Below are 15120 nucleotides of genomic sequence, written 5' to 3'. Positions count from 1 at the left end.
GAACTGAATGGGGATCTTGGAACTGGGATAGAAAGGACAGGTTGCAGGTCTACAGAACAGGTTATAATAATAATATATGGAGATATACCTATTTCAGAGCTGGAAGGGATCCTGAAAGGTCATCAAGTCCAGCCCCCTGCCTTCACTAGCAGGACCAAGTACTGATTTTGCCCCAGATCCCTAAGTGGCTCCCTCAAGGATTGTTCACAGTAACCCTGGGTTTAGCAGGCCAGTGCTCAAACCACTGAGCTATCCTTCCCCACGGACGGAGGGGGTACTGCAACTGTGAAGGAAGAAGATATTGCATGAGCCTGGAGTATAAGAATGTGAGCAATGTAACCTTCTGTGTATGGAGAAGAGAGGGGAGAAAAGGGAAGAATGCTGAATGACCCAGGTAGGAGAGAGGGAAGCTCAGAGATTCAGGTAATGTTTTGAGAGAATCTTTGGATGCTTTGATATTTGGATAACCAAACCCAAAGTATTTTAAGTTAACCCACCACAAATTATATTCAGTGAAATCTCCTACTCCAGGGACAGAGAAACCCTGGCAGTTTAATGGAGAGTGTGGTCAAATACAGGTGGAGCAGTGTTAGATTTTGTACCTTTGGGAACACTTTGGGATGATTTCATGAGAGCAGAGACCACCTAAAAGGCATATTCGCTGCATAAAGAAATTAGACAATTAGTTACTGTGAACAAGAGCAATAAAAGTTCTGTTACAGATATTTTTTAATGAGCAATAGCTTAAAATCATTTTTACATCTGAGTGTGACTGAACGGAGTCTCCGTAATTGGATGCAAGGACTCTAGGTCCCAATTATCACACATTCCATATTACTTGGTTTGAATAAAACACTGCCTTCGGCAAAAACATGCTGCTTAACTCCACGCAGTCATTGTTTAGACAAGACTTTGTTCTCTGTACTGGTGAGAAAACTCAACATTTACAGTAACATGCAACTCAGAAATCAATGTTTAAACATGCTGACTGACTGTCTTCCCAGCAATAGTGATCCATGATGGTTAGTGAACATGGGGTAAAAAACTGAAACAGAAAATTCCAGTGTGCTGTTCTGCCATATATATTAACAATCTCTGAACAAACGTAATGCGTTTTCTAACCTCACATTGCAGTTGGTGCTTTAAAAAAAGCCTTGGGACATGGTCAGTAAATGTGGCATATCTTTCAGGAGGTGTGAAGCCCCCACTACTTCACTATCCTACCTGTCCTCTCAGGCCCACCTATAGCAATTCCAGGCCCCAGGAATAGGGCCGTCCCGAGGAGATGCAGGGCCCGGGGCGGAAGTGCCGTATCCGTCACTTCTGGGACCGATCGCGCAGCCCAGAGAGGTCACCCCGATTCGCTGTACCCTGGGACAGCTCTGCCCAGGGCAGAACAGTCAATGGGCCCCCTAGAAAGGCCTGACATTTGGACGGTGCTGCGCCTGCGCTGGCTGGTGCCCAGTGAGCTGCTGCCGGCTGCGCTGCTGATGTCCAGTGAGCTGCCAGCTGCGCTGCTGGGCGCGCTTTTCTGGCATGGCCAGGGCTTCCATATGGCCGCCTGGCTGCCTTTGCTGCTGCCGGTACCGCCCCACACGCGCCTAGGAGTCTTGCAGCCCGCCCGGCCGATTTAAAAAGGCCCAGGACTCCCGGCTGCTGCCACGATAGCAGCTGCCGGGAGTCCTGAGCCCTTTTAAATCGCCTGGGTCTCTCAGCAATTGTCCCCTTTGTCCCCGTCCCATTCCCCCCCTCCCCCATTGGCAGCCCTGTGTCCTCCAAAGTAGCAACCATGGGGTGTTGTGGTCCAGTGTTTTGAACATGAGAGTTTTGAATTATCACGATCACAGAGTTCTAATACCAGCTCATACACTTGTGGTCTTGAACAAGGCACTTAACGAAACTAAAGTACAAAAAGTTATCTGTAAAATGGGAATGATAATACCCACAACCTCATACCGGTGTTGTGAGGTTTACTTAGATTATGTAAAGTGACCTGTCCAAGAGAAGAACTATAGAAGAACTATTTTCATTACAGTTGAAAATTACTAGATTTGAAACTGAGAGGTTTTTCCTATATTAGTGTATGGGGAACAACAGGAGAATGGGTAAAGACTGGTAATGTTTGCCCATTGTCTATTATTAATATCCTGCTTTCCCAACATACAGACTGTTCTCCAATCCTTTTGCTTCTGCCTATCTGCTCTAAAATCTCCCCCCAACACTGTTACACCTCTGATCTTCACCCTGCTTTCATAGCAGACCCTTATATCTTTCAAAAAAACGAGTAATATATGAAACAGAAATTCTGTTTTTATTGAGAAAAATGCTTTTTTGAGATCAGTAAATTACTCCCTTTTCCCTGGGTTTCTACCATTTCTCCCTCTTCCTTCCTTTCCTCCATACCCTAAAATGGTCTGATGTAAATACTTGTTTAGCATCAGGGTACGGTAGATGTGAAAAAATACATATTTTGAACAACAGAATAATTTAGTGGCACAGAGTGACAGTTGTTAGTATGGCCAGAAATCTGAATTTAAAGCGTGAAACAATTATTGAACTGTTCAGCAAATCCCTTGTAATTTTCTTTATTTTAATACTTTTTTTTTAAAATGGAAATACTGAAATATTGTGTTACATTTAAGATATAAACTTCATATGCAACATTAACTTCATCCTAATATTGTGCTGTGTATGAATTTAGTTTTTAAACATTGTGAGATAAATATTTTTTGCTTGTACAGCATCATGCACAAATATTGTGCTATGTAAATAATAATAATAATAATAATATGGATACTTTTAGAGCATGACCCTGAGAGATGCTGAGCTCCCTCCTGTCCCACTGAAGACAATGGAAATAAAGGATGCTCAACACCATGCAGTACTGGGCTCTTAATAAGTGATACAATTAATTTCAGTGTTCCTATGGAGCTTCAAATTGGGATTTGTTACATGAATTCTGTGATCCTGAGTATTAGAAAACCCAAAATGTGAACCGTGACCTTTCCATCAGAGGTTACCAAAGGTCAACAGTCTTCATTAGATTTCAGTCACTGAAGAATTTTCAAGCTAGAATTTGAAACAAGTGCCCCTTTCAGCTACAATTTTGAATTTCTGAATGCTCATTCCGTCTGGACCACGGATTCGAAGAAATACATTTGATAGTTTTCTGAAAGGTCATCAGTCTAACAATTTATACAAATTATATTAATATCTTCTGTGAGGTGTTTTTGTTGGGTAGGAGACTTCCAATTTGGAGAAATTAAGGGCATTATAGGTCAATGATTCTATTGATTGGATTTTAGTTAAGAAATCACTTGAAGGTATAAGGGCTGCAGGTGCCAACATAAACAACCACGTCCACCTCAAGGTTGTTATCTAGAACAACTGCTGTTATCTAGAAACAAAAAGAAGCAATCTAAAGAATATTTATGTTATTTGCCCATCACATCTCCTCCTAGCTCCTTAACAATTGGATCCAGCTATTACTCATATTAACCTCCTATGAAGATGGCTTGAGGTAGGACACAAAAATGAGGAGCTTAGAACAACTTTTTAAGGACAATTTAAAATAAATGTAAAGCAATATGCATTGCAGTCTGTTTTAAATATGGATGTACCTAAAAATAGAAAAACCCCAAACTTGGTCAGTTTAAAATATATACATTTTTAAATTAAAGAATAAGAAATGGCCTTATATATGTTACAATTAATCTCTTAGATCCTTAAAAATTAAATAAAAATTAAAAATATAAATACATTTTAAATATTTATGATGTTGTTTTATTCTTCTGCATTTCTCTCAAATCATCCAAAGAAGACAGAATGGTAAATCTCACATTTGTTTCTAGTAGTTTCCAGTCAATTACACTTTTAGGTTCTCATGTATTTGCACAGTGTTGAAATGTCTGAACTGAAAACACTACCTGGAAATATTTATTTGTTTCAATGGGAATTAAAAAGAATCATGACATCTTTTTTTTTTGCCGTACATTTTGCTAAGTTGATATTGTCCCTTAAATTACCAAGAGGAGACATTTCTTCCAAAACATCATCGATTCTGCATAAGGGGCGGGAGGGAGAGAACACTAAGGGCCTAATCCAATGACCACTCAAGTAAATAGAAAAACTCCCATGGACTTTAATGGGCATTGGTCAGGACTAAAAATTCACCAGCTTGGACCCTTAATTTATAATCTATTATTAAAAGATAGCTCTTCCAGAAGCATAATTTCTTTTAAAGTGGCTTCTACTCTGTGGGAAATCAACTGCATATTGAAGAAAGCATATTCAGAAAAGTGAAATGGGATCTACATTTTAGAGTGAGGAATTTATTTCTCTGTCTTCTCTCCATATTAAGATTACTTTATATCTCAAAATAAATAAAAATCAAATCAGTCAATGGGAACTGAGTCAGAGAAACTAAGACAACATTGATAGTGCAGGAAAACAATATTTAAGATAATTCTTGATAATGGTTCTGACAACAGTGGACTATGGTACAATGACTTTTAAAGGCAAGACAGGAAGTCCAAGAATCCACAACAGAGATATCCACAGAGGAATTATTTATGCATTTAAGGAGTATGCAGCCATTCCTCTGTTGAACATTTCCATAAGAAAAAAAAGAAAAGAACATTTCCCTTAAACATGATAAGAATGAGGGATACAAGTCTGCACTGTTGATAAACATGGTGGTACTAGCTGTTTTGCCACTATATAAAGAGAAGTCTAAAGAATTTTTTATGTCTTAAGGATATCATCAAGCTTTCCTTTAAAAATTCTAATTTTCAAGAGTTTAAAACAATAAAAATCTTTTTTTGGATAGAAATCTAATTGCTAAAGAAATAATGAGCACAACAGTTGATTGATTTGATTATACCAGAAAGGCACTGCATAAAATAAGAGTCATTCAGTTAATAACTGAAAGGAAACGATTATTGTTTGTACTTTCAAGAGCTATCTTTAATATACAGCCATCTGAAGAATGATTAGGTCTTTCTGACATATAAAAATTCTCACCCTTTAAAGGTTTAGCAGTGCTATATTTTGTAAGAATATAAATAGAGTTAATTGTTCAGTTACGGTTTCAGTTTCTAACATTTGAAAAAAAGGGCCATTAACTGTCACATGCCTAAATTTTACAATTATTAGACAGGGACAAGACCAATATATATTTGCAGAGGAGCAAGAACATTAGCTCAATTCAATACACAGACTGAATCCCTAACATTTGGAACATATTCAGCCACATATCGCTCCATCTGCATCAGGAAGCAGAGCTCACTGCAGCAGACACAGAAACACTTGTTTAGCTGCACCTACCTGACCTGTCCATCAAGTTAGCATATGAGCCTGCACTAGCCTGCCATTACACCTCCCTCTGACCTTCAGGGAGCAAGGAGGGAAGACATTCTTGTGGGGTGAATCCCTGTTTCCCCATCTAGTTCTCCTCTGCTATCATGCTCATTGTATACGGCACCGATTTTTGGTAGCTGGAAGACAAGGTTTCCTTAGTTCCCAAGTTGGCAATACTGGACATTTGAGGCCCTGGTCTGTTAGCGAGCAGCAAGAGTAGCAGGGTTTATCCCCATCCTATTGCTCCTGAAATAAGTGAGTGAGGTGTTCTCCTCCCCTAGAAAATGCCAGGGAACTTGGGTGGGGAGCAGGCCTTACCATGACACCAGTCCCCCAAGAAGGAATACAGGCATACAAGCCAGGTGACGGCCCTAGATAACGGTCTCTTAACAAACCTGGAAGGCCTCCCTTCCCCTTCCCAGGCTGTTTCACAGGTTCTTGAACTTTTGGGGGAGGCCAGTTAAGTGGCTGATAGCAATGCCTGAATTGGAATAGCAGCTTATTCATCCAACCCCAATAATAATGAACCTTTTGCTAAAATTTGTTTCAGCAATTATTTACTGCAGTGTAAGTTCTCAGTGCATGAGGCACCCACCCAAAGTTTGAGGGACCTATGGCTGAGAGGGAAATCTTTATTGCTTTCTCCATTTATATGCTGTAATACTAGTACTTACAATATACATACTATTTCTCAGCTACTGTAATTCTCTCTATGAATGAAATTCTACTATATGTAGTGGATGAACACAAGGCCAATGTCCCATCTAAGGCACAGTGCCCAGGGCTATATTTCACTGTGTTTGAATAAAGGTATTTTTCTCTCTGTTTCCCCTCTATATGAAGTTTGCCTAATTCCTGACCAATTTGGGTATCTTTTCAACTGTTAACCAACATGCTGTAACTTACATGTTCTCTTGTAACTGTAAAAACACTGATATTATACTTGTCAGCCAGGAGTGTGATTGAAATGTTTTACCTTTTCATGAATTTCTTGCGTAGACTGAGCATCACAAAATGCCACCGTGGCTACATCCTTCAGAATAGGCATTTCTACTGTACAATCCCTGCCATCCAGCAAAGCTACCAAAGGGCGTGGGTGCATGGGCCCATTCATGATCGGAGGTCGAATGCCTACAATGAAATAGAGAAACGGGATTATTTATAAATCAAGAAAATGCAATTTTCAATAACAAATGAAAAGTTAACCTCTATATTTGTATGATGACAAATAAAGATTTCAAGAGATAAAAGCTAGTAAATCAGGAACCAATTTATTCTCAGCAGTAAACAATAAAATAAAGAAAACAAGAAAATGCTGGGAAGCAGCCACTGGATAGGTTTGCGTGGATACATTCTGAGGCCATCGAGTAAAAGTACTAGAGCAGCCTCAAGATCCTAAGCCCTGAACTGCATAAGACTGAAAACAACAAGGAAAGAGTGCAGTCATCTGCTAAAGACAGGACCTCACTGCATTACTGAGTAGTATCTGTACAAATCTTGGGTTAGGTGTCACTGACAGGATTTCACAACTTTGCAATCTTGAAATAGCACGATAAAAATATTCTGCAGGCCTGTGACAGTGAAACTTATAGAATAACGTAATATGCATTCAGTTCACTGAGCATTCAGTTTATGTTTACAGATGATTTGCTGAGACTGAAATCACACTGAGAAATGATTAATTCAATCCTGTGTGATTTGCTGAAGATCCAGTGTAAAAATTCATAATGCTGACCTAAAGGGTCCTTTTTTTAATTTATGAACTTCCTAAAATTCTTCTGTGAGATCTGTCAAAATAAATGCATCAGTACTTGTTTTTTTCCTAAAACAAAACCAATAGCAGCTCTTATGAACAACAGTATGATGATAAAGCAATATACATATTGAGGGATGAGGGAAAGAATGAGTTACGGATGCAGGCTTCATTTTCAAGATTCCAAGCTGCTAGAAACAAAAAAAATATTTAACATCATGAAAATACTTTGAAAATCTTTTTAATGGCATAGAAATTATAAGTATGCAAACCTAATTGAGGAAAGATTCCTATAACCTTCAATAATATTAAACCATTACATTTATAGGAAAATGACTCTCTCCAATAGACAAGGGAAAATGAATACAAGAGCTAGGGAATACTGTAATCTTTTCCCCTACAGTACATACAGTTTGAACTACTGCAAGAGAAGCAGTCTTGAAATGCCTCATGTATCCATTATAATTTCTATAGTTGTAGTATGAATTTTATATGCTTTGCAGTCGCTAAACAATTAGTCTTAAAACTAGTGCAAGAGAGCTAGGAGGGATGAGGGTCCCTGCCCCCTCCACATCTGCACAGGTTACTTGCTTCATGGGACAGAGTGTGGGGGGCTGAGCAGCCTCTGTGGGACTGCTACTCTGTCTACTGTGCAGGTGGGTGGAGAACAGGGGGAGCCCTGGCTATCCCGTGGAAAGGTGCTGGCCAAAAGAACCGAGTTGCTGTGGAGGGGGATCTACCACTGGCCCATACCAATAGTGGATTACTTCCCCACTAGCACTGAAGTGCCGAATGGGAATGGGGGAACCATTAAAGAAATGACAACTCAAAAATCATTCTCTGGTCTGTTCCTGGGGCAGTGCGGCTACTTGTTGCCACTTACTCGGTAGATTGTAAATATACAGTCTAGTCCTACATTATGATTTCATATTTAAACCATTTACTTGCTCAAAGAGTTTTACCTTTGAAGAAAAAAAAGTATTATAGTCAGCAAAATTTAAATCCACTTAATACTCTTTCCAATTATTCCTATATTCATGCTTTTTTAGATGGCACAAAATCCCTTGAGAGGCATCTAGAAATAACTCTTGGCTTCAATTTAAATATTACTAGATATTTTTGTCCTCTTTTCAAAAGCAAACCGCAGCAGGATCTCTCAAGCTTAGAGCAGGAGGGCAATGGACTTTTACAAACCCCTTCATATCTGGTCACCACCTAAATCTGTTTGGTCCCATTGCCTTCCCAACAGACTGGTCAGGCCAATGGAGTTATAAGATTATGTGGCCGCCCAACATCTTGACAGATGAAAGGAGGTGCGACAAAGTTGGTCTGATAGTGGTGCTTAGCAATGGTATAGGAAAAGAAAATGGAGTAGCACTGTGTTATTCACAGAATAGGGAAAGATGGCAAGGCATCCACCAGCAACGGCGCTCTGTGGATGAGATGCTCATGAAAACCCTTCTCTCTCAAGAAAGGGCCAAGGATATCAATTTTCATTATCGATCACAATGGGTCTCCTCCTTGGTAAGACAGCAGGGTTCTATTTAGTGATAGAATTTCAGTGCTCATTTTAATATACATGTACTTGGATCAGCTTCAAAAGTTAAGTATGATTGAAACAAAATGTAGACCTTTTCTTTTTGGCTTTTCTTGAATCATGTATCTAGGACAGCCTACCAGTCATTTGCACCATCCACAAAAGATCATGTGCTATCCTTGATATTGGTAGTATTTTCTTAAAAATGCATCATATGCTAGTGCATAATACAGAACGTGAACACCACATGAATATATAACTTACCACTACAAATTTACTTCCACTAGCCTGACAACTACTGATCCTTTTTGGGCACTTCACTGAAAGCCCCCACTGTAAATTCACCTGGAACTTTGCCATGCTTTCAAAGTAAAGTAACTTACAGAATCACTGCTGGTATCCTGATACGTAACCCAAAGTGCAATAAAGTACAATTACACTTTGAAAAGGAACTGCACAAATAATAATTGTGGGATTCCAGTTTTATTGCCTCTCTTATCAACTGGTCATGTAACAAGTAAAAGATGTTTTTTTTCTAATCACCAGTCCAGCAAACCTAACCTAGGTCTGAGAGACAAATTGGATTCTTTTGGGCTCACGCCTCATCACCAGTAATAAAGATACTTGCAACTGGAACTTTGGACCAAAACTACTGATGATGAACAAGCCAATATATATAACTCAGAGGAGCCCTCAAAAGCATGTCTCTCTCACCAACAGAAGCTGGTCCAATAAAAGATATTACCACATCCACCTTGTCCCTCTAATAGTTTTGCAACACTAATATGTCAGTAGGACAGCAGATACGACTTTGAATAAACACAGAGAGCAGAATGGTTGAGTAAGAAAATGCCATTTTTACAGGCACTTTCCAGAAAAAGCCAATCTCAGAGTTCACAAAATACTGAACTGCTAACGCAACAGAAAACCACTTTTTAAAATAAGGATTCCTCCAAAAGGGGATCATTAAAAAAAAATACACGTGGGGCCTGGTTGTGTTTTCATTTATGTCAGTGTAACTCCATGGATTGTAACTGAGTTACGCCTGTTTAACATTGGTCGTAAGTGATATACCAGACTCAGGCCCAAGATATAAAAGAAAAGGTAACAAAAATAACTTGAAGTACACTTCTACTCTACAGAACTTAAGACTGAGTGTAGCCAGTAGTGCCCTCAGAATTTAAGTCTAACTTGTGACCTTGACCATGAACACACAGCTAATCCTGTTTGCCAAAATCCTCCCTAAACTTCAGGCTAGATTTCCTGTTGCACAACTTCTCAGCATAAATACCATATCGCTGAACTATAGACAATAACTCAACACTTAAGTGAATTTACAGTAATTTCATCTCAATGGCTGTAACGATTTAAAGTTTACATTTGAAAAACATGGTTTCACTATGAATCAGACTTCTGAACAAGAAACCATTTCTTCCACCATTTGGGTGCATTCTGTCTATTTCTTATCTAGAAATGTCATGGTGTGCCATGTGTCTGGTCTCTGCAGCAAGCCCTCAGAGTGGCAGGATAAAGAAATGTGTAGTCAAGAGCAATATTTTCCGTGCTTGTATTAAAATAAAACATGCAACTTAATGCCAAAAAAATGAATGTGGATAAAATGGGATTCTTCAACCAAAAATACTAAACTCAGATTTAAGAGCCAATTTTGTTTGGTTGGCTTTTCCAGGTATATGATATATCATAATACAGGTAGAAGAACTTTCAAACCATCTATCCCCAGATCACAGCAGCTTCACAATATATGATCAAAAACAAAAACAAAAAAAATTTCTCAGTTTATCCTAACTCCAAACTTTCAGGAACCCCTACCAACCTGACATTTCTTAATCTGAGCTTGATTTCCAGGGTCATGAATTCGATTTCTCAATGCTTTACAATCTTCAGTATTCTCAGGAAAAATAGCATCCTGTCACTTGATCCTCATTTCCATGTCTTTAACTTTTCTTGCAGTCTCCTGTAATCTTGAACCAAATCTTTTAAACTTCTTATCCACTGCAACCTCTGTAGCCTGGATCGTGTTCAAATTTTTACTAAAAATCAAACACAAAAAATACATTAAAACAACATTAAGGGTCTGACTCATACTCACAAAAGCGAGGAAATTCAAAGTTGAAGCTTCTCACTGCATCCTTACTCTTCTCCCTTTCACTGCTAGTTTTCCACCACCCCTGCTGTGTGCTGCCATCATCCATTAACATTCCACTGAAATCAATGGAATGTTAAGACATACATGGAACATTCAGCAGCACAGCAGGTGCACTGTAAATGGACATACCTGGAATGTTCAGAGCAGTCATGTGATAAACTTTTTGCCTAGGTGTTTTGGGTTCTGAGGACAGTTTGTGATCTCCTGTACCATATGGGGCTGGAAAAGCCAGACACAGCGGTGTGCACTAAAGATGGAGTGAGAAGACTTAACTCTGAATTTGTTGGTTTTGCTGGGTATAAGTCAGGCCCTTAATGTTATCTAATGTATTTAAAAAAAAAATCTTCTGCTAACAGCTCTAAATTCAACAGGCCACAATCCAGCAATCACTGACACAAGTCTGTCTTGTCAATACATCAGATCATTGAGGCCAAAGTTTCAGCACCACTACAAGGCAATTGTGTCAACAACTGTTCATGTTTTACTGAAATGAAAGAGAAATAACACCAGAGTACAATACGCATATCCATGCACAGTCGCTACACATGTGAAGAGTAACTATTACATGTGGACACAACAGTGTCTTTTATAACTGAATATTAGGATGATTATTAAAAAAAACAACACACATTCAAATCTAGTGTGAAGCCAGTTTTCAATTACAGAATCTGACACAGCATCAACCTAATACACAAGCAATGTGAGTGATTGCTTGGGTCTTCACACAGACTTGGGGATTAATGACCTGATCACCTGCTCAGGCACTCAGTTTGGAGGGGAAGGCATCTCATGCCCAATTCCTCTCATTCCCCTGGTAGTTGTGCCCTACAAATCAGCCATCCAGCCCTTACATGAATCCACAGCATTTATTTTTCTTATTCTCTGGTAACTTAACAAATGGATAAGCCACCCAAAATTTGTTAAACAAAAATCCCAACACACACCATCATTCATGAACTAAGACCTTGTACACCAATTTTGAGCTAGGGCTTTTTCGTGACATAAAATGAAAGGTAGACATAAACGTTGATGCTAAAATGAAAAATTCTCTGGGACCTGGACAGACCATCTGTATTTTAGTCACTGATCCTTTATTTTAAGCACTTTCTCAGCAACTATATATGTAAGTGAAGTAGTCAGATTACACAAATGAAGGGAGATGTCTAATCAGGTTATCATTTGCAGCCATTCATTGGCATTTAAAAACAACATAGATAGAAGAAATAGAAGAAAAACAGCTATTTAGATTAACAATATTATTTTTACATTTGTCTGCCATTGCTTAATGTAACTACAAGAATCATTAATTTTTGTCAAAGCATCGACGTTAAAATGAAAGGGACACTGTCAAGTTTGTAGGCCCGAAATTTGACCTACCTTTCATTTTCTTATATCTGTTTGCAAAGTCCATGTAATTCTTTAAATGTGTTTTTCTTTTTTCAAAACAAATGCTTCAATTCTCTTTTTTCTGAAAAATATATCAATGCCAAAAGCACAAGACTCATGAGTAACCCTATAACAACAAACCAGAATGCAAGTGAAAAGGGGGATGGGGAGGGCACTGGGAAGGAGAGTTTTCATTCTCAAGCTTCCGGGGGAATATGATGAATAAGTATGTAAAACCATTATTTTATTATGAAAACTCCCTTGACAATGTCTTTTAAAAAGAACGTTTCCTATTACACTTGTCTTTTAAAATGTCAAAGTGGTTTTAATTTTAAACAATAAAACACAAACTACTGAACTCCCCCTTCCCCACCCCCACTAAATAGTTAAAGAACACCACACTATCAAGACATGCTGGGCAGCCAGGTAACTCATGAGCTTGTATCTGTAACCTGTGCACCTAGTTCCCTATTCCCTTTTGTTTCATCTCACTTTTTTCCATCTAAAACGTAAATTCTTAAGGGTAGGGAATGTGTCTCTTATTTTTCTGTGAAACATCAAGACGACTTTTTGGCATTATCATAACAAAACCCTTGGTAACTTCATTCCTTTCCTTAATTAATCTAAAACAAACAAAAATACATTTTGTAATATGACTACAGAGTTGTCATAAATTAGGTTCGCTAATACGCCATTTGTCTTAAAATCAGTAGAAAAATCCCAAATTTTACAATTCTCATTTGTGGCCTTGCAAGACTAACTTGTAGGAAAATTTGAAATTTTAGAATTTATTTTGGAGCCACATCACTATGTGTTTGTAGGACATGTTCTTACATGATCCTGTTGAATTCTGATAAACCAAATTCAGAGAAGAGGTAAATGGCAAAGTACTTACAAAATTACATACTGCCTGTAAACTGCTCAAAGAACTGGCTGTAAGAGAGAAAGAAGAAAAGTAGACGACTATGCACCATGTTGATATTCAGGGATAGATAAAGTGCATGTAATTTACATACCATGAAATCCTGGCCCATTGAAGTTAATGGCAAAACTTCCATTGATTTCAGAGAGGACAGGATTTCACCCTAAGGGGCTAGAAAGGAGGTTTATCAAGGGAAGTAGCAAATAGAAATACCTACGAGGAGGCAGCAGTGAGCCCCACAAATTTCCACTAGCTGGCAGATGAACTCTTCATTTCATTTCATTTCACTGGAAGTTCAGAGTTGTAACTAGTATATAGGGACATAAGGGCCAGATACAAATCTTATTGAAATTGACCAAAATAATTCCGTTCACTTCAATGGGGTTTGGGTCCACCCCTAGAAATGCAGATGCAGCAAAGTACTTAAGCACTTGCTTCACTTTTACCATGTGAGGAAGTCCTCCTGAAGTCAGTGGGGCTAACTCAGATGCTTAATGTAAAACACATGCTGAAGTGCTTTGATGGAGCAGTGCCTCGGTCAGGAGTAACAGTGATCTATGGGTATGAACGCACTCTGCTTCCTGTTTACCAAATTTGGGTAAAAATCAAGTAATTTTGTAAACAACATAACAGACCCAAAAAGTGTGGTTTCTGGATCAGTGCTCACCTGATGATGTGCAAAGCAGTCACATGTACTTGTCCTACATCCTCTCATTAATTGTTTTGCCTGATACACACCACATTCCTTCTCATTAGCATGTATGTTACATTCACTTTCCACACCGGTGCAAGTTACGTTACTTTACCACTTACACCCGATATATAGCCAATGCCGCCAAAATGTATATCATTGCAATATTTGGCCCAGTGATTTCCATGGGATTGGGATTCACATACACCACGGCTGGATTTTGCCTTGTGTGAGGAAGTCCCACCAGCACTCAGTCAGGCAGTGTTATATCAGGAAGATGCAAAGGATCTAATGACAGGACACTATGTAACTACATGATGCATTTTTCCTGTTGGACAAATCCAAACAAGACGACTCAGTGGTCCTTCTTAAACAGACAATATTTCCACACAGTAACCAGACAACAGTGGCTGTGTCACTATGGACACAAAAACTTCAAGCAAACTTATCACAGGGTATAACAAAAAATTAATTCAACTGTTCAACATATTTTGCAATCCATAAGCAGAAATAATGCTTATGTAAATAGGAACAAAATAATGGCCTGACAAAACAGCCTATTCATTAAACATTTACTTCAAACAGCCACATGAAATCTGGCTGGCACCACCTTCACATCTGTCACAAAAATCACACACGTTAAAGTCTCTGTGCTATGTACGCTATGATGATATGCCCAATGTTAACTAGAGCTTTTCAAAACAAACCTTGAAACAATATGAATCACACCTTTGTAATGTCAAATTAATGAATGGCAATAACACAATGTGTGACCGTAGAGAATGTTTTAATTGTATATCATGGTGAAATAACCCAACATGCTCAGAAACAATTACATGAAAGAGGCCGTATCAAAAATACTAATAAAAGCACAGTAAATCAACTAACTATAGTGTATGCTAAGTGTCAACATTTTGGAGCTGCCATTTTGAGATGACAGGAACTTAAAAGCAGGCCTCATATTTCAAGGACAGATCTTTTCACGGACATGCAGGTTTCAATACCAACTAACAGTAAAGACTGTGTTAGGTTTTATCATTGACGTGAAAAGAAAAGGCGGGAAGAGAAGGACATTAGAGATGTTTGACATTTGCAAATATCCAACCTCTCAAAATAACAATAATGAGGTATTTGCAAGAATAAGGTATTCACTTTGTGAAACTGAAGCTTTCTACATTTGTGGCCATTGTCTCACTAACTATAGATTCATAGACTGCAAGGCCAGAAGGGACCATTGTGATCACCTAGTCTGAGCTTCTGCATAACGCAGGCAACAGAACTTCCCCTAGAACTAGCAACATATCTA

General features: G+C 38.6%; 1 protein-coding gene across 14 annotated transcripts in view; it reads right to left on the bottom strand.

Annotated features, from left to right (window-relative positions):
• CTBP1 (C-terminal binding protein 1) overlaps nucleotides 1-15120 on the bottom strand; it is a 274979-nt gene that overhangs the window by 42025 nt on the left and 217834 nt on the right. For 8 of the 14 annotated variants that reach the window (XM_039541229.1, XM_039541239.1, XM_039541234.1 and 5 more), the window contains one exon: nucleotides 6335-6489. In XM_039541229.1, the coding sequence (XP_039397163.1) occupies nucleotides 6335-6489 (155 nt within the window). Of the gene's footprint in view, nucleotides 1-6334; nucleotides 6490-10482; nucleotides 10700-12192; nucleotides 12284-15120 lie in introns of all 14 variants that reach the window. The other 6 variants (XM_039541236.1, XM_039541237.1, XM_039541235.1 and 3 more) reach the window with 2 other exon arrangements.

Source organism: Mauremys reevesii, linkage group 5 (assembly GCF_016161935.1).
Source record: "Mauremys reevesii isolate NIE-2019 linkage group 5, ASM1616193v1, whole genome shotgun sequence".
Classification (NCBI taxonomy): domain Eukaryota; kingdom Metazoa; phylum Chordata; order Testudines; family Geoemydidae; genus Mauremys; species Mauremys reevesii.
Note: the sequence above shows the minus strand (reverse complement) of the source record. Positions and strands in the feature narration are given on the sequence as shown.